Below are 18,857 nucleotides of genomic sequence, written 5' to 3' on the forward strand. Positions count from 1 at the left end.
CGACAAATAAACGCACGTGTCAAGATAATTCCCTCTGAAACCAGAGCAGATTCGTGTACATGTACAGCTGCTCGAGTCCTGTGTTGTGTGTAAAGCCCTTAAGAACTTCACCTCACCGTAGTTTAACTCTTCATTTAAACATTTTAAACCCGTGGCCATAAAAATGATGTGAGGATTGAATGTGGCGTCTCAGTGGGCCTCAATGAAACGTCACTGTTGAGAGCATTGAAAACTTAGTATTTGGCAGAGCTTCTCTCCGGAGACCTTGCATGTATTAAAGGCCACTCGTGCACAAAGATTCATAAGCTCTTAAGCACAAAACCTGGATACTTAAGAAATGTAGGCTGATTCATCAGATGCAGACCTCTGAAATAAGCTCTTGTATTCACTACTCTGCCTCCTTCCACTGGAGATGAGAAATGACGAGCAGCCGTCCTAGTTAACTAAATTACATGCTAATAATGTTTGTTGACACATTCTGGAATAAATTGTGCATAAAACAGCTGCTAGATGACAGGCGCCAATGAGTTTAGTGCAGTCTTGGCCCATTTCATAATTATGATTGGTTAAACCTGCAATAACTGATTTTTTTTTTTGTTTTTATTTTATTCATGATGGGGAAGTGGGAAGTTGTTAGTAGGTAAGTAAAGTTTATTTAGTGTTGGCAAGTGCTTCACAAGAAAGACCAAAAAACAATAAAAAGAAACAAACATTAAGACATTAACAAACCTTAGAAACGCACAAAATCACAAACACAAGGCAAAACAAGAAATGAGTCTTAAGAGGCTTTTAAAGGCGTCGCCAGAGACATAAGTCTATTTTAAGAGCCCTCCACAGTGTCAGAGCCACTGCTTCAAAGGCACGAGGGGCCACCAGTAAACCCTGGCCAGAAGACCTGAGTGACCTACTGGAGCAGGTCATAAACACGTGCCTGACCATGCAGGGCTCGGTATATGAGAACAAGAACCTTAAAATGAAGCCTGATCTTTATGGAAAGCCACTGTAAGAAAGAGATGCGTCATCCTGCTCGACCTGGTCACCACTGTATGTTACAGCTTCTATAATGGATGATATGAAAACATAATGGATCATCTCCAGCTCATGTTGTGATATGACACACCTGAGTTTGGCAACGTTTCTTTAAGGGAAGAAACGTGCACGGGTCAGCGATTTATATATTAAGCCTGACCAACTGTAACGCCCAGGTTTCTAAGATTTGACTGTACAGCTGAAGAAAGGGACCCAATGCTCTGAGCAGCCTTGGAAGTGTTGCTATCTGAAGCAATGATAAGGGCCACAGTCTTATCTGCGTTTAACTGTAAAAAGTTGGAAGTCATACAGTCCTTCGGTCGATCAGACAATTGTGCGAAATGGTCGATCTGATCAGACTTAAAAGAGACGTGAAGTTGGATATCATCAGCTCAACAGTGATAAGAGATACCTTTTGCCTATAATATAGGGCCCAGTTGTGAGCTGAACATTGATGTATAATTTAGCTTGATACGGTGAACTTGTTAGCAGACAGTTGCTTATTTACACATCCAACGTTGCCTTTCATGTTTCTGGTCATCTTATGAACATAAGAACGTCTCATTTTAGCTCTGTTTTTGTTCTCCACCAACTCCTGAAGGTAATATGTGGCTGTTTAGCTGCTAAATGCTCCACTATGACCTCCAGCTAGTTGCTAACTGTGTCTGTCCGCTGGTTGGTGCTGAGCAGGTAGTGAACAGTGTCTTTCTAGGGCTTTGTGTGAGACAGCTGCCTGCTGAAGCTGAAAATGAAGCCATGTGAGCGATGAAAGTTGAGTTTAGGAAGACTGCTAAAAAGCACATGAAAACACTGCACACATGCTACATAGATTAGTTCATGCACTTTAAGCTACAGTAGTTGCATCCAAATAAAGCTTTCATGGCTGGGAAAGCAACATATTTTTGGTCGTGCTCATCCTTTCATCACGATATAAAGACTACGTCAGAGGACCTTCGTGCCGGCTGTAAAAGAGGGGTGCAGTTATTGCTCAGTCCAGTCACAAAGTCACAAGATTTTCAGGCACACCTGTTCAATCTAATGCAATCCAATGCAATGGCCCTGCAATAAAGCATATCTTTGTGAAGCTTATCATGTCCAGTTTTTTGTTGACAGTGAGTCAGAGAGGTGTTTATTCTGGCTCTCTGGTCATTTATGAGGCTGCATTTAGTCTATTATTATATTGGAGGGTGTTTTTTATTTTTTGTTCTCCTCGTGAATGTAAATGAGGTTGGAATAAACATTAAAGATATTAAATATATTTGTATTTTTTCGTCCAGTATAGTTAAGATTTTAGTATACAGTGAGTTCCCATATATGTTGTAAGTATTAAAAAAAAAAACAAAAAAAAAAAAAACAGCATGTCATTGGCAGTCATGTCATTTTTTGTCAACAAACTGTACCAACAAACATGTGCTAACACACTTGTTTCAGTGTTTCTGTTTCTCACACACACACACACACACGCAGAGCCAGTTTGCTCGTCAGATTACAGTAGCTCCATTTTTTGGTCTTCTCTTCGCAGCTGTTCTTTACAAGCCAGATCTTGAATGGTGCGAGACACTGACCGTTTGGTTTGGCGCTCGGTTAGAGCGCTATGAAGAGACTGCTGTGTTTGTGTGTGAGTGTGTGTGTGTGTGAGGGAGAGAGAAAGAGGGATGTCATGCATGCAACACCGCAGCGTTGTCATGCTGCCCTGATGTGACTCCCCAGTCCTATGTGCTCCCCACGTTTTTCTCCTCCTCCGTTCGCGCCCCCCCTCCGTGTCTCTCGCCCTCTATTTGCCTTTCTCCTTCCTTCTCCATAACTTCCCTGAATCCTTTCCTGTGTGGTCCCAAGCAGTTCTCGCTTTACTTTCATCTCACTTGAAAAGATAATGAGCTTGATTGCATCACCCGCAGAGTCATTTGACAAAACTTTGAATTAAAAAACACTTTGATCATTTAAAAAAAAAAATCCTAAAGGAAGAAGTTTTCAGCGAAAAATAATTATTATTATACGGCGCCTTTTGCTGCAACTTCGAGAAGAGAAGCACCTATGAAAACTTTTGATTCGATTAGTTTTTCTCTCTTCGGTTGATGTATCATCCGTGGCAGACATCAGCTCAGAGGAGTTCCAATAGAGATCATGTCAGTATGTGGTGGGAGGCCAAACAGCGTCCAGCCTGGGACATCGCGTTTAGACACCGCTGAGCTGGAGCAGGTGCACAGCCACAAGCCAGAAGATTGCAGCAAGTTTAACACTTTCACAGTCGCTTTCGTGGCGTGATGGGAGGTCCGGTAGGGCAAAATGAGATGGCGGAGACCAACTGGTATTGAGCAAAAAAAAAAAAGGCTCGCCGTGGATACATTTTTGTCTCGTCACCGAAATGAAAAATGGCTAAACAACGAGAATTTAAATTTGGACAAAGGCACAATGACAGCGGAGGTGTGGATGTGTGTGTGTGGGTCATGTTTGGAGGAAGAGAGGAAAACAATGGGCCTCACTGGTGGTTGGAGAGATTTGGTGTGAGTGTGTGTTTGTAGGTGTGCAAGTGTGTGTGCCCCACAGCTCTTTGTGCCTCTTTGATGGACTCAGCCTTGGTCGCCACTCTACGTGTCACATGCACATGCAGCGACACAGACAAACACAAGCACTCACACATATCTACATACACATTGGCTGGTTTTGCTATGCTTAAGAGGACAGGAGCGAGGATGTAGCACACAGCGGAGTCCCTGAAACCTCTAAAAATGTCTCAGTTGACTTTAGGAACATTCAGAAAGTTATTTTGGAGTTTGGGGGTTGAAAGGAGCGCATCTCGGACCACTAACCCTAAAATCCTCTTTTCGATCCATCCAGAATGCCCTCTCAAGCTAAAATATCCTCACAAGAATACTGAACTGCCTGAAGTTAATCCCCACAAGCACAGCTAAACCAGACCACACACACTCACACACGTGCAGGCAGCTACCATTGGCTCGGCGAGGAGGGTCCCCTCCTGTCCCCATCCCCTCTTGCCTGCAGCTGCTGGCCAGCCTGTCAGTTCCCAGGCATCAAGCCATCAGGGATGACGCCTCCTCACGCCACCAAGTGGTAATCACCTGTCCTGCACCGCTCAGCAACAGAGGCTCCATCCTCCAGGCAGCAGTGGAAGTTCAGATGCTGCCAGACGTGTTTACAGCTTCACGGACCGGGTTTGAAAATCAGTGTGTTGAAGCATTATCATAAAAGCACATCATGAAATAAAACTGTGTATTCTAAACTGTAATAAAGCCATGCTGTTACAGCGTCGTGTCAGTTTTACCCCGGTACCTTTATTAGCTCACATTTGTTGTTCTATGTGTGACAAAGTTAAAGAAAAGATGTCACTTTGTAATTTTAATAAAAAACTTTATTTATACAGACTGCAATGAGGCCAATAAAATCAGATGAGTAAAATAATGTAAAATACACAACAGATTAAAAAACAGAAATAAAATGAAAACAATAAAAACACTAATAATAATAAAATAGATAAGAAATGTTGGAAATCGGCAGCACGGTGGCACAGCAGGTAGTGCACGTGCCTCACAGCAAGAAGGTCGCCGGTTCGATCCCCGGGTCAGGCCTTTCTGTGTGAAGTTTGCATGCTCTTCCCGTGCATGCGTGGGTTCTCCCCGGGTACTCCGGCTTCCTCCCACAGACCAAAAACATGCTCATTAGGTTAATTGGTGACTCTTAATTGTCCTTAGGTGTGAGTGTGAGCGTGAATGGTTGTGTGTCTTTGCATGTTCAGGGTGTACCCCGCCTCTCGCCCGTTGACAGCTGGGATAGGCTCCAGCCTCCCCGCAACCCCGAAAGGGATAGTCCGTATAGATGAATGAATGAATGTTGGAAATTAAAATGGTGTGCTTGTATTTATAAAAAAAACTTTCCCAAAAATGAAAAGTTTTGAGAAATTATTTTAAATATGTCACTTTTTCTGTAATCAGTCGTTAACGTCCATCCAGAAAAAGTGCTGCAGTGATTAATATTTTGCCCTGAGATTCCACAGGTCTTACGTAAGGAAGAAAATGAATTGAAAATCGGTAAATTAAAAGCTGAGTTTGCTGGTTGTATTTTTATTTCTATGTAAATCTTTGAGGTCTCAAATCCAATGTGTCATTTAAAAAAAAGTCTTCTAGTTTTTAGCAAACGTGACTCGGTCAGGAGTACATGGCGCATTTGTTGGGGACTATTTTCAGCTGCGGATTCATTAATGAGCATTCATGGCAGCAGGCTGCTTTATGTTGAGCTGTATGAAAATGAACTACAGCGTCCATGTTCATAGTAATGAAGGATCCCACTGACTTACAGACACAAGCTGTCAGTGTCAGACACCCTGATGGCTTCCCAGCATTTAGCCAAGCTGCCTTTCTTTCTTTTCCCTGCATGTGTGTGTCTGTCTCTCTCTGTTATGGGTAGCATGCCATAGTCTCGGTATGTCCCTGACCTCCTCTGACATCACCATGTGTGTAGGAATGTGTGCGTACAGCACGTTCTTGCATTGTGTGTGTGTGTGTGTGTGTGTGTGTGTGTGTGTGTGTGTGTGTGTGTGTGTGTGTGTGTGTGTGTGTGTGTGTTTAGAGGAAAATCTGATATTTCTGAGCCACATTAACATGCTGCATCCTTACTGTATCCACAGACATCACTGCAGTTCCAACTCTATAGGAATGTGTGCATTGTGTGTAATTTGTGTGTGTGTGTGTGTGTGTGTGTGTGTGTGTGTGTGTGTGTGTGTGTGTGTGTGTGTGTGTGTGTGTGTGTGTGTGTGTGTGTGTGTGTGTGTGTGTGTGTGTGTGTGTGTGTGTGTGTGTGTGTGTGTGTTAGCCGGCTTGTGTGCACACGTTTAAGGATTAATTTTCTGCACCTGACAACTGGAAAATAGGCAGAAGTCTGGGGATGAAAAAGAGGGCTGAGGAGATGTGCTGCAGGGCAGGTGAAGGGCGGAGGCGAAGGGAGCAGGGGCTCGACAGCAGGGGGGGGCCGCTCAGTTCAGTGAGTAATTGTGGAGGGGGTCATACAGGTCCGGACCTCATTAAGAGAATTGTCTGGGAACTTTCAGGCTGTGAGCTGCCGTCATGTCACCTGCCTTCTTGTCATAGGAGGCAGCGTAAGGAAAACAGCGGCTTATTAACGTGTCTTTCACTTTTCCAGGTCACACAGTTCACCATTAGAGTTTGGGAGATCAACACACACACATACACACACGCCAAAACAAAGCAGTTTTGCAGGAAGCACTTTTGAGACACGAGCCTGTAACTGACATGCATACATCTGACGTCTGCGGACTTGAGGCGCATTAAAGACAGGTACATCATCTCAACCTGTATGGCTTTTGATCGTCTTTTGAACGTCTTCTCTTTTCTCCTCAACACTCGGCCCCCCTTTTCTGTTCTTAATTTGTATTCACAGGGGGCTCCTTTGCCGTCTGAGGTTACATAGATGAGAATTGGGGGGGATTTGGGGGATTTCTCTCCAGCAGCTTTTTAAAGAGGGTGAGGTATCAATCAGGTGCTGATGTTACACTGATGCAATGTTTCAGCCTATAGAGGAGGTTACTTCTGGACGCCGTGCTGCTTTTTATCAACTTACCAGCAGCTAATCTTTCTTTCTTTTACAGATTTTTAAATATAACTAATGATCTGTTTGATGCTTTAAAGTGAGGTAATACAGAGATGGATCCATGGTGACTGAAATGTTCAAATCTGCGAGGCTAGAGAAGACAAAAACACACGTTGTGGTGCATTTAAACCTGTTTTAATCTCATGCCGTCAACTGTCATTCAGAGCATTCGCTAAAGAAACAGAATGCAATAAAAAGAGTGCAATTCTTCAGTATAAATAAAATATCTGCGTGTTCATAGAATATAATCTCTTTTTTACAAAAGTTTCAGTCATCTCAGAGTAAGAAATACAGCATTTACATGAAGCGGAATATGTAAAGACGCAGACATTCAGAGATCAGCAGGTGCTCAGCACTGTTCCCAAAACCCCAGGATAAAATCCTTAACAGCTTGTACCCATTATAAATATATATTAAAAATTAAGCTACACGTTGCAAGTGTGCAATCAGCCCAAGGAAAGTATCATGGTCACATCCCACAGCATAAATATCACAGCACTTTAAGGATGGGGTGATTATCCCGCAATAAGGTGCAGGCTGGGTTGGAGTCAGCTCTGTTACAGCGGTCAGGAAGTTGAAGTCCTGACATGACAAATCTGAATCAGAAATGACTCACAACCCTGCTTAGAGGTGAAAAGGCGCTATGGGGCAGAGGCTGACTAATCAGTCTTCTTGCAGCTTGTTGCCTCTGCGTTCTCTGACTCTTCTTTGGCTTTGAGCGGTCCACTTTGTCCCTTGACGGGAGAGGCCGGGGCGCGCTTCGCCGCCGCTCCGTTCTCACTGAACTCTTTGGTTGCAGGGGTGGAGGTCGTCGTGCTGCTTGTGCCATTATCGATGCACGCTTTCTGCACCTCGTCGGTGAGGGCAGCGTAAGGGGAGTAGCCGGTGAAGAGGGTTTTGTAGATGGCCGACTCGATGGTAGCGAATGGGGAGGCGGAGGAGCCTGTCAGCATCATCCTTGACTGAAAGAGAAAAGATAAGTGTGTCAAAATGTGAAGGAGAGGGGAGGGACGTATTTGACATGTACTTTGATTCTTAGTTTGTCCCATCTGCTAACATGGAGGGGTCAGGGTTTATGACCTATACTGCAGCTGGCCACCAGGGGGCAACAGAGATGTTTTGACTTCACTTTTGGGAAGCTGTCATCTGCCCATCTTTATATGCAGTCAATGCCAAAGTTAGCGACTAGCTGGTGAGCATAGTGGAGCATTTAGCAGCTAAAGAGACAGATGTTAGCTTCAGGAGGTGGTGGAGACCAAAATCAGAGTTAAGAGGAGAGTGAATTTTGGACTGTATAGGATGATAAGAGGGTCCAAGACACAACTTCAAACAAATGCTGAAGTTGCTCTGTGACTGCTGGACGTGTAAACAGGCAACTTTTGCTAACAGTTTTTCCATATCAACTTCATAAAGTGAGTATGTCAGTGCTATTTGCAGCTCGATCCTCTGTTTCCAAGTAAAATTAGCAACCACAAAACTTTAACATCCTGTGATGAGGTCAAGTCAAAGCCAACGTGATGCTGACCATGTCAACATTTAAAGACACCAGGTCAGTGGGGAATATAATTGTACCTTCTCCTCATTACGAGACGAGAGCAGAACATCTCCATCATCAGGAGTAAAAAATAATAAACAACAGGTTTGGACGCTGCTCTTAAATCTGATGAAATGGCTCTGCGTTAATTTGACAGATCAGAGTCAGGGGGAGCTAACAGAATGAGAGTTGAAAGAAGACATGGTCGATTTATCTGTGTCTCAGTCAAGAGCACAAGTTTCCCAGAGAAGAGAAGAGAGGATGATGCAAGCTGATGAAAATGATGCAAAAGCCCCAGCCCTGCGGGTAATACCGAGCTAATGTGAGTCACATCAGCTAAAACTTCAAAAAAGCACAGGGAGAAAGGTCATTTAGAAGACAGGACACCACAGATTTGGAGGGAGCTACATCCGAAACATTGGTTATAACCCAGTTAAGATCGAATTAAATAGCCGCCTTTGTCACAGGTAAGCAGTCAAACGGACCAAAACAGACCTTCCTGTTCTGCATCTGAATCACAGCCACCCTGAGCACACACCCTCAAGGTCACAGTGTCGGGTGTGATGCACCAGACTGACCTTATTGACGACGGTGAAGACGGTGTAGATGAGCATCAGGTGGTGCTTCTGGAGAGGCAGGTAGTGGGTCTGCTGCAGAGCAAACAGCACCGCCCCTATCAGGGTGATCTTGGTGGGACTAAACAAACACGCAGGAACAAAGCAGTTATGACACAACAACAATAACAGTGAGGGTGATGACTTTATGCACGCTTCTTGAAAGACGTCACATCTTACATGCTTCAGTTATTCTGCACAAATGAACCAAACTGGAGACACACGTCGTCACTGTGGATGTAGAATATCCTCAGCGTGGATGAGTGTCTCCATCTTTGTTTCAGAATAGTTTGACATTTTGGGAAATCTGCTTATTCATGTACTTGCTGAGAGGAAAATGAGAATGTCAACACCGCGCTCAAGTCTCCGAGGTAAATATAAAGGTATAGGTGGCACGGTGGAGGAGTGGTAACACTGCCGCCTCACAGCTAGAAGCTCCCGGGTTTGATTCCCGGCTGGGGCGCTGTGGGCGCTGGGGGCGTGTCTTCCACCATGCTTTTTGTGCCTGCTGCCCTTTAAGGGGGGGCCTCTCTGTGTGGAGTTTGCATGTTCTCCCCGTGTTCACGGGGGGTATCCTCCATAAAAACCCCCACTAAAAACATGCAAGAAGATCACCACCTGACCAGCGGTGACAAAAAGGAACTGGGTCCCCGGGCGCCGCTGTCGGCTGGCAGCCCACCGCTCCTGGTCTGCCGCGTAGGAAGGACTGACCAATTTCACTAAGCATGTCGTGTGTGCAGTCTCCCCCTGTAGCGTGTGTGTTGTGATTAAGTATGTCTTCCTCTTCTTCATAATGGTTAGCTTAGCTTAGCATGGAGACTGGAGGCAGGGGTGAGCAGCTATCCAGCTCTGTCCAAAGGTAAGAAAATCCACTTAGCAGAACCTCTAAAGCTCGCTAATCAATTAGCTACATCTTGTTTGATTAATCCATGAAAATGACCAAAGGAGAGTCCAGGAAGGGACTGCAACGAGTACTCCTTACGTAAATAAGTGCGTTTCCCAAAATGTCAAACTGTTCCTTTAAATTTGACATTACACTCGATGCATCTCAGAGCAGAAGACTTACTAAGACATTCTGAGGAGCTCATTAGTCTCTGGTTTCCATACACCTCGAACAAGCTGCTCAAAATTACTTATCAGACCACCTCCAGCACCTGGTGGAGGTAGAAAAGAGATGTCTGGTTAATGCAGATTCATATGTAGCACGTTTGATATGAATTACAACACTGAAGACTCAATAGTGAAGCCACAGCTCTTCAAAAAATCATAAAAATCCTTCAGTGTGCACCGCCAAGCTTCTGACCTCTGGCCCACCCGATGGCAATCATAACCAGCAGACTGTCATTGTATTTGCTTTGTGCCTGGGTGACCCCTCCGACCACCTTCCACGTCCTGGTCACTTCCTTCATTCCTGACAGCACCAGCCTGAGAGGCAGCAGGGCAGCACAACAGTAGACCAGGTCCATGGGGCAGTAAAACACCAAGTACCTGCAGAGACACATATGGCTCAGATAAACCGCACACACACACGCAAACATTTCAGCGTCCTGCGGCATGTAAACTATGTGGTCATTAAACATCAACAGTATCACCTGCCAGACTTCAGTGCCTGGCTTCACCAGCAGAGGGCACTGTGTATTTTTAGTTATAAGAGTGTAGTTATATGTGCCACCAGCAGAGGGCACCAAAGGCTTCATATTAAGAGGTGAGACCTTACAATAACCCCTCTGTTTCATTCAATGGCTTCCACATTTCATGCTCTCTCTACAGGAAATTAAGCTGTTGCACATTTATTGACAAGGGAAGCTCTTTATTCTGTGTTTTGCTCTGTGGTTGCATAGAAAAGAGCCATTTTTCTCTTCCTCGGCTGCAGAGGGCCTCTCGCTGTCACGTTTGGCCTCATCTCTCACTCTCTTCTCCATCTTCTATGTTTTTCGACCTCAGATATTTACCAGATGATCGACGCCAGCAGAACACTGGTGCTGTTGGTCAGAGGTGCGACAGGTGGCTCGGCCAGCATGATCCCCGACAGCACTGCTCCACCAAAGCAGAAGAGCATGGAGCTGAACCAGCAGGCTAAGGGACTGACCCTGGACACCTCAAGAGCGCCTGCACAAGAACAGAAGTGTATTCATGAGCAGGATCGCTGTGGAGTCCCAAATAACGTATTAACATTCCTACAGGTACTGTAAAAGCCTGGGAACCCCTTTCAGTCACTTGTTGAATGCTTACGGTAATAAACATTAAACAAGGGCATGATTACTGTTATTATATAAATCCCTCCACCAGGCTGTGTGGTTATGAGTAACATCTAGCCTACATGGAGTCTGTGGTACATCAGAGCATGAGAAGACAGTGGAGTTTGATACTTTGGCCTCTTCCCTATCTGCTGCATGAATCTCCCAATCCCTGGTACTGAAGAATTATTAACTAGTCAGAGTTAACAAATACAGGGAACAATAATTGTCCTTGACATTTGTCATCTGGGCCTAGCTAGTTCAAAGTGCAGAGGAGAGGCGCGACGCTTACAGCGATATCAGTTGAGTGAAGATACATCAGCCGCTCAGTGTTTCCGCCCTCTTTATACGGAACACTGTGTTCCTTTTAGCACTGAAACCAATCACTTTTCAGCATGTGACCTGCTGGTTTATAATTCTATGGTATGTTCTTAGTGTAAATCTTCACTTTGAAAGATTTAGCTTCAGAATCGAGAGGTTTTACTGACCAAATGAACACTTAAGATGTCATATGCTTTATATAACTATGTTTGCAGCGATAGTGCAGCACTATCTAAGACTTAATAGTGCCAATGTATACTATGATATACGCATATCGCTCAACCTCAGGCAGGTAACGTCTGAGCCATCTGCCCCGAGTCACTATGGCCGCACACAGGACCATACTGGTAATCTGAGGATTACAGACAGATTATAGACTCCTGGAGAGAGATCGGTACACCGGGAGGATTTATACCTCTATCTGCCTCCTCTGCAGACTCCCTGCAGATTCAGCCTGTGTGACTCATTTTTTAAACTTTCCTCTCACTTCTAAGAGAAAATGGAAATAAAAGAAAGGAGCTTTAATTTACCACGCATTTAAAGAAACTGTGCAAAGTTACAAAGGACTGTTTCCAAATGAGAGACATATAAGAGGATTATAATTCTGACGCTAAAAAAGAATGAAAATATAAATGAATATGCTGCCGTGACATTGACACTATACTTCAGGATGGACTATTCAACTATACAGTGACTAACTCCTATTATTATTCTTTGTCTCACTTCAGTTTGAGGGATGACAATGCTCTAAGTTTTGAACTACAGTTCCCATAATTTGGGGGCTCTGCAGGACGTACAGGAAGGATAACATTGCCATGGAGTCAGTTAATCAGCTGTGGGCTGCAACCTGAGCCCCAGTTTTAGCCTGTGCTTGTTTACATCAGGGCAAATTGCAGCATGAAAAGTATGCCGAATGAGCTGTTAGCAGCTCCTGATCACAGCGCACCCATGGATGTCCAGGCAGCTGCTGCTGGATTACGGTGATACTGAAGAAAAGTTAAAAATGTGATGATTCTCAAGCAAGTTCTGGATGTGCAAAGAACATCTTTTTGTCTATGATTTCTAAGTGGATTAGTGGATGTTTATTTGCTTATTTGGGGATAGTGAGAGTGTAAATCATGCTGAATGAGAAACTCTCCCTCTCTGTGCTCAGACTTGACTAAGTGGCGACTTCGAAGTAAGAAGTTTGACGCCAATTGCTGCAATCAGGCAGTAAGCGTTTTTAAGTACGTTAATAGCCTTTCTGAGCTGTTTGTGCTGCTGACTGCACTAAATATTTTTTGTTACTTTTAGAGCACCGGTATGAAGCTGCCCCTCTCATCTCAGTGTCTTGACGTCACGTCTGTCTCTCCCACAAACCCCCGCGTGGGTGCGCCTCAGTCTGAAAACCTGCTGTACACCACAGGTAACTGGAATGAATGGCAGTGAGTGTGGGCCACGCAAACAAAAGCACAGTGAGGGTTTTTTTTGTGTGTGTTTGTGTGTGATTTGAGTTTTGCAAGTTAAAGCTGTGACACAACCTCGGGTGTGTACATGAAGTCTGATATAATGAGCTTTGTGGTTCAAAAGTGGCTGCCACAGTTAGAAGAACAGGAAGTTTGAAGGCAGATGGTGAAGAGCAGGCACACGTAACGTTTTCTCCTGTGAGAGCTTCGGCCTACGCGAGTGAGTGTCGGTGCTTCGGGTCTTGCAGCAGTTGTAGCACACAGTGCGGTACGCTGCTTACATAGTAAACAGCACTGCTAAGTCAGCACTTTTAGCTCCAGAGCCAAACAGACTGCTGCAGTCCGCATCTGAGCCCGATTGGCCGAACAGCAGCTCCAGAAGGGAGCGGAAATGGTGACTGATTTAAGAGCTTTTAATTTACACAAAGCGCGATTTCAATCTGCATAATACAGCGTATATGCAGCAAATGCACGCTCTGAAACGTAATGCAAAGCTTGGACTGCGCTGACTTGTTAAGCTACAGACACATCTTCCCCAGATGAAGATCCTGTCTCCTGGTTTGCATCTGAAGGAGATTCATTTACAAGTCAAATCTAAGGAACACAAGCAAAATACACCACGACTGTCAGCTGCCCCGGTTGTATTTTCACTCCCTTGTTTTCCTCTCTTTCCTCCGCTCTGCTCTTTTTCTTTCCTCTTCGTGCAGCTCCAGTGGGAAGGCAGAGAGTGGGCTCATGCTGCGGTGCTTCTCCCGGGAATTAAAACAAAACCAAAGACAGTTCCCTTTTTGGAAATCTCTCTCTGTCTCTCTTAGAGCCTGCTAACGTAGTAATCTGAGCTCAGCGTTGCCTGTGAAGTCTTTTAAAATGAGAGCAAAGGCCACTTGTAAATGATCTTAGATTGGCGTATTTACAGGAGTTCATTCAGATCTTTACAAGCGAACACAAAGGAAGGGGACATTGAGACAAGTCTTGTAGCTGAGAAACAGTTCAGGTCTTTGTTTTTACTCCTCGACTCCACTCTCCAACCCACCAGTCTGCCTTTTTCTTCAAGTCTGCTGCTCTCTCTGGCACTTTTGTTCTTGCTTAATTTCACTCGAAACCTCTCCTGAGCCAATGCTCTCTTACTTGTTGAGGCCTCCTCAGAGCTTTTTCTGCCCCTGTCCTCTCCTCTCTGCTAGAGAGCCGTTACAGGCTGTACTAGATAAGAGAAAAGTGGCTTATCTCTGGTTATTCTTGGCTCGAACCACTGGTTGACATTTAACCACTGTTCCTCTGCCACGTCCCTGTCCTCCCGTGTATTAAACAATGCGCTCACAGCTATGCGAGTGCGTAAAACAACTCCACAGTAAACGGCGACAACGGCGTATTAAGCTTTTGTCTTCTTGAAAATGACTTTTGTCAAAGTGCTGAACGGCTCCAGACCTAAACTCTCACTGAACTGCACTTCAGAGCAGGAAGGGAAGATTTACCACAGGAAAGAGAAAAAGAGAGGGAGGGTTGAAGGGTTTATGGCATTCCTTTCCTTTTTGGGGGAAGAAGAAGACCCAGAGCTGCTTCCAGGAGTGTTTGGAGTCTTTTATTCTGGTTTTCCACGGACGAACGGAAAACAGGAGGATTTCGTGTTGCGTTTACTGACCTCTGGCATATCGTCCGTCTGTACTCTCCCTCTGCGTGTCTGCCTTTTAGCTACAGACCGACAGATAGGAGCAGAGGACAAAGGGTTAAAGGGTCACAGCAGCTCAGATGCTTTGCAAGGCAAGTTCGAAAATAGACTGGAGTTACAGCGGCGGGACTACAATGGGCTGCGTGTGTGTGTGTTCTTGTGTGTGTGGAAAGTCATGTCGCCGTGCAGTTAAAGTCCACCTGTCCCTGTAGACACCCGCTCAGTGACATAACATAGCTGGCTCGGTGCCTGCCTTTAGTCTGAGCCGATACAATCGACTGCGGCTCAGTGACAGTTCCTGTTTTCCTGTTTTTTCACTCGCTCTGTTTCATCTGTGCGCTGCAGAATTATGGTTAGCGTTTATCAGACGAACAAAGAGGACAACGATATTAGTACTGTAACAATGTTTTTCCGCTATCAGTATGACAAACGTGTGCAAAATCATGTATAAAACTGATGTTAAACGCAGTTACAACAGACAAAACCACTGGTGGGAAGTAACTGAGTTCACTTAATTCTGAGGTACTTCTACTTTTCTCAAAAACTTCAAATTTATGCTGTTTTTATACTTCAACCCCTCTTTATTTCAGAGGGTTACTTTGCACATGAGAATTTTACAAACAAAACGTGATCAGTTTAGAAATTAAGATCAGTTTCTCTCGATCAAACGCCCTAACAGGACATAAAGTAGCCAGAATTAGCTCCACCGTGACCGTGTTGATGCATGAGTTTTAATAATACAGTACATTTGGCTGATGTACCTCTTTACTTTTACTCACGGTGAATGCATGCAATGAGTTTTTCTTGCAATGGAGTATATTTACATTGTTGTATTACTACTTTTACTGAGCTAATTTAGCTAGTTTAAACAATAACTGTACGTTGAATTGTTCCCCACACCTGGTACACCTGTATGCAGTATGCAGAGGCTGGCCAGGAGTGTTTTACTGCTTATTTTTGGGGTCGAGATGACATGCACACATAAAAACTGACTTCATTTAAGTTCAGGTGTGTAGTCACCTCTCGTGGCTACGTGGCGTTCAGATGGGGAGTTTCAAATTTCATAACAGCTTCAGGCTAATTATGAAAGTTTTCTAAACAGGTCAGAGCAGCTGCTTGCTCTGCCGTTTGGTGGTGAAAACTTGGTGAAAACTGCAAACGCGGTGCCTCAGAAAGCCGTCGCAACGCGGCTCAACTCACCTGGCTGCTCCCGCAGAGCCATGATTGACACGATGTAGTGCGCCATGTCAAAGTATGGAAACATGGACAAGTTTGCCAGTCCGTGGGACAGCTCGTCCAGCTGCAGCACCCCGAACACATCCATGATTTTTCTAGAACTCTTCAGCAACAGAGAGCCAGTCCCGTCAATCCCAGAGAGGAGTTCCGAGTGGAGAAAAGGCACCGGTCCAACTCAGAGCATCAGGGCAGACGCTCGGCTTCATCCGCCGTCAGTCAAGTCTGACAGCAGCCGGTGGCCCAAACAGCTGTGTGTCCGCGGATAAAGTGGCGGCAAGTCGCTCGCGGCTGGTTAGTTGCCTTTAGGGATGGCCGCTGGTCGCCGGGCAACAGATCTGTACTGCCAGAGGCTGGTCATAGTCGGCGTTAGCCCCATCAACGACGCTGTCATCGGCGCATACGCGGAATTCCAGCTCCGTGTTCCGCCATGCTAGTGATGTGGCGGGCGGAGCCAGAGCGCCTTTGTGATTGGTGGAGTGAGAGCACGGCGAGCCAATCACGTGCAACAGTCCGGCCCTCAGCGGCGCCGCTTGAGAGGCGATGCTAAATGGGTTTGTAAAAACAAACAGAGCAGCACACACACACACACACACACACACACACACACACACACACACACACACACACACACGAGCAGTAACATTACCATAAAAGTCAAAATATATTAAGGCAAAAAGTGTAATGTTCAATATATTAAGAAAAGAGTATATCGGGAAAAAAGTCATAATATTCCGTGGAAAACAGTCATCATGTTCAGAGAAAAACAGTCGTAATTTTGAGGAAAACAAGACGTAATATTCTAAGGAAAAAGTCCCAGTATATTGAGAACAGTGCAATTTTCCAAGGAAAAAAAGTCATGAGGTACTGAGGAAAAAGGAGTGATAAATAGTCCTAACATATAGAGGAAAATGGCAGTAGTCTGAGTAAAAAGTCACAACTATTCAGGTCATACCCATTCAAGCTGGTTGTGGGGAGGAACATGCAAAACCAGATATTTGTTATATCTATTTATTTTATTTTATTTTATACCTATTTGATTGCTGTTATTTATATAATGTGCTGTTATGGTCATTTTATAGTATGACTATTCTTCTATTTATGCCATAGATCATGCCCCATGCAGTTAGTTTTACACTCTTAATTGCATTTGATAAATGTAGACATAGTTTGCTTTGCAATATAGTTGGCTAGTACCCGCTAACGTTAGTATTACTATCGTTAGTAGCCACACGGCAGTCTGACTTTCCAGCTAGTCATGATTTGTGACACACGGTCACAGTACAGGCAGAGAGGAGCAGGAAATTAACTGGGAAATGGGCTGTAGTTGCCCCTTTTACCCTGATATAAAGTGGGAGATTACAGAGATTACTGATCTACAAAAACAGATTCAGTGAAATTTAAAAATAATCCTCACAAAATTACTGATTATATATGTCAAATTGCAGAAATATTGCATCATTGCATGCCCTCATAAGATTTGAAGAAAAAGGTACAATATTCTGAGTAAAACATGAAAAAGTATTGAGAAAAAGTAATAATTAAAAAAAAAAAAATCATATTAAAAAAGCTGTAATGTCAATGAGAATAAATGTCATAATTCTACGAAAATAAACTCATAATATCTCAACAATAATTAAACACACCCAGTATGGGGCATCTGTTTTACTTACCTTATTAGGTGGAGCCTACAGGTAAAACTGACACATACTGTGATATTTTTACATTAGTAGAAGACAAAATTCAAATTGATAAGTCATCCCTTAGTTTGTGTTTGGAGAGTGTGTCATGTTAATATGGCTCAGAGGAAGGATCTGGGCTTGCTCTTGAGGCAGCTAAGACACACACACACACACACACACACACACACACACACACACACACACACACACACACAGAAAGCATATTTATTTTATTAACAGGTGAGACACAAGGCAGCTGCAAACAACACAGCCAATCAGTGCCTTGTAACAGACGCATCCATAAAGCTCGAACACAAGAGGGAATAAATTACATTTGATTGATATTAAACAAAATAAATAATCATCTCTACTCCAGTTCCTTTTATTTTCTAATACCCCTTTGACCTTCTTCCTTCTCATAATTAAGAATTTGACACATATAAATGAGAATTTGATAAGTACTGAGTCGATCTAACAAACAAGGTATTTCCCTTGTGATGTGTGACTCATAAAAGAAGTCCAAAGAAAAGGTTTGCTTTAATACTTTTGTTTCATTTCCTCCCTTCGCAGATGCACACGTCTCATTCTCATCAAGAATTTGCAGCCCTGTCAGTTATGGTTTGTACAATCTGTGAAAACATGAGGGAATACAGAAGCGGCCATAAAGCTGTACATGATCACTAAAACCAAACTCTAATGTTATCCCCACTAAGTCTGTTGTTTCACATTGGATCATGTTTTTTTTTGTTTGACAGCACACAGAAACTTAATGGAAGTGTTGACACAACAATGATGAACCAGACTGACCCTGCTGTCACAGCAGGAGGCCCGGTCCACCCGCTCAACCAGAGCACCAATCATGTTTTTATAATAACACGATAACACATTCAAAATGTGCAAAGGGGGGGTTGATCCTTTCTGAACTGCTCTGAATCTCTCAAGCCAGTGTAATGAGGTTAGATTCACTGCAGCATCAGTATAGAAATAATGGGTGGTGTGGCTGCTGTTGTAGTGAAGACTATGAACTATGTGTGACCTATGTTTCTGACACAGCTGTCCTCTGCGTGGCACGAGCATGACACCTGGTGGTGGCACCGTCCTTGTTTCTACTGGCTCACTGTGTTTTACCTTTAACCTTTTACCTTACTGATAGGGTTTACTGGCACAATAATAGCTCCGCCTGCTCCCAACACGACGTCCGTCCTCTTTGATTTCTAGAGCCAGCCTTTTTGCTGGCACATGGCAACTGAAAAACACACCTAAATCGAAGAAGTTACTGTTTCTGTCATACCTGACACAAGTTGGTACATGCACACAATAAATGAATAAACCTTTACAGATTAGATGGGGGGCCCTTATGAAGATTATATTGGCAATGATTTGTGATGAGCAGCTGCAGCCAAAAAGTTCCTTGTTATGATACTAAAACTTTCTGCAGTATGTGAATCAGTAATTATGGCGTCACCTTTAGAGA

General features: G+C 44.0%; 1 protein-coding gene across 1 annotated transcript; it reads right to left on the minus strand.

Moving 5' to 3' along the window:
* Window positions 1-6,771: 6,771 nt before the first annotated feature.
* On the minus strand, window positions 6,772-16,143 carry tmem38b (transmembrane protein 38B). The gene is made up of 6 exons (XM_070989410.1): window positions 15,669-16,143; window positions 10,752-10,908; window positions 10,103-10,287; window positions 9,866-9,953; window positions 8,764-8,881; window positions 6,772-7,613 (listed from the first exon to the last, which is right to left on the minus strand). The coding sequence occupies exons 1-6, from the start codon at window positions 15,790-15,792 to the stop codon at window positions 7,311-7,313; spliced, it is 975 nt and encodes a 324-aa protein (XP_070845511.1). The 5' UTR covers window positions 15,793-16,143; the 3' UTR covers window positions 6,772-7,310.
* Between the last annotated feature and the right edge of the window lie 2,714 nt (window positions 16,144-18,857).

This window comes from Chaetodon trifascialis, chromosome 20 (genome assembly GCF_039877785.1).
Source record: "Chaetodon trifascialis isolate fChaTrf1 chromosome 20, fChaTrf1.hap1, whole genome shotgun sequence".
NCBI classification, from domain to species: Eukaryota; Metazoa; Chordata; class Actinopteri; order Chaetodontiformes; family Chaetodontidae; genus Chaetodon; species Chaetodon trifascialis.

Excerpts from the sequence above, each read along its gene's own strand:
- tmem38b (XM_070989410.1), bottom strand. The coding sequence starts at position 15,792 with ATGGATGTGTTCGGGGTGCTGCAGCTGGACGAGCTGTCCCACGGACTG. Across the intron at positions 10,288-10,751 it reads CTGCTGGCGTCGATCATCTG|GTACTTGGTGTTTTACTGCC; the intron begins GTAAATATCTGA and ends GTGTCTCTGCAG. Across the intron at positions 9,954-10,102 it reads TGCCATCGGGTGGGCCAGAG|GTGCTGGAGGTGGTCTGATA; the intron begins GTCAGAAGCTTG and ends TACCTCCACCAG.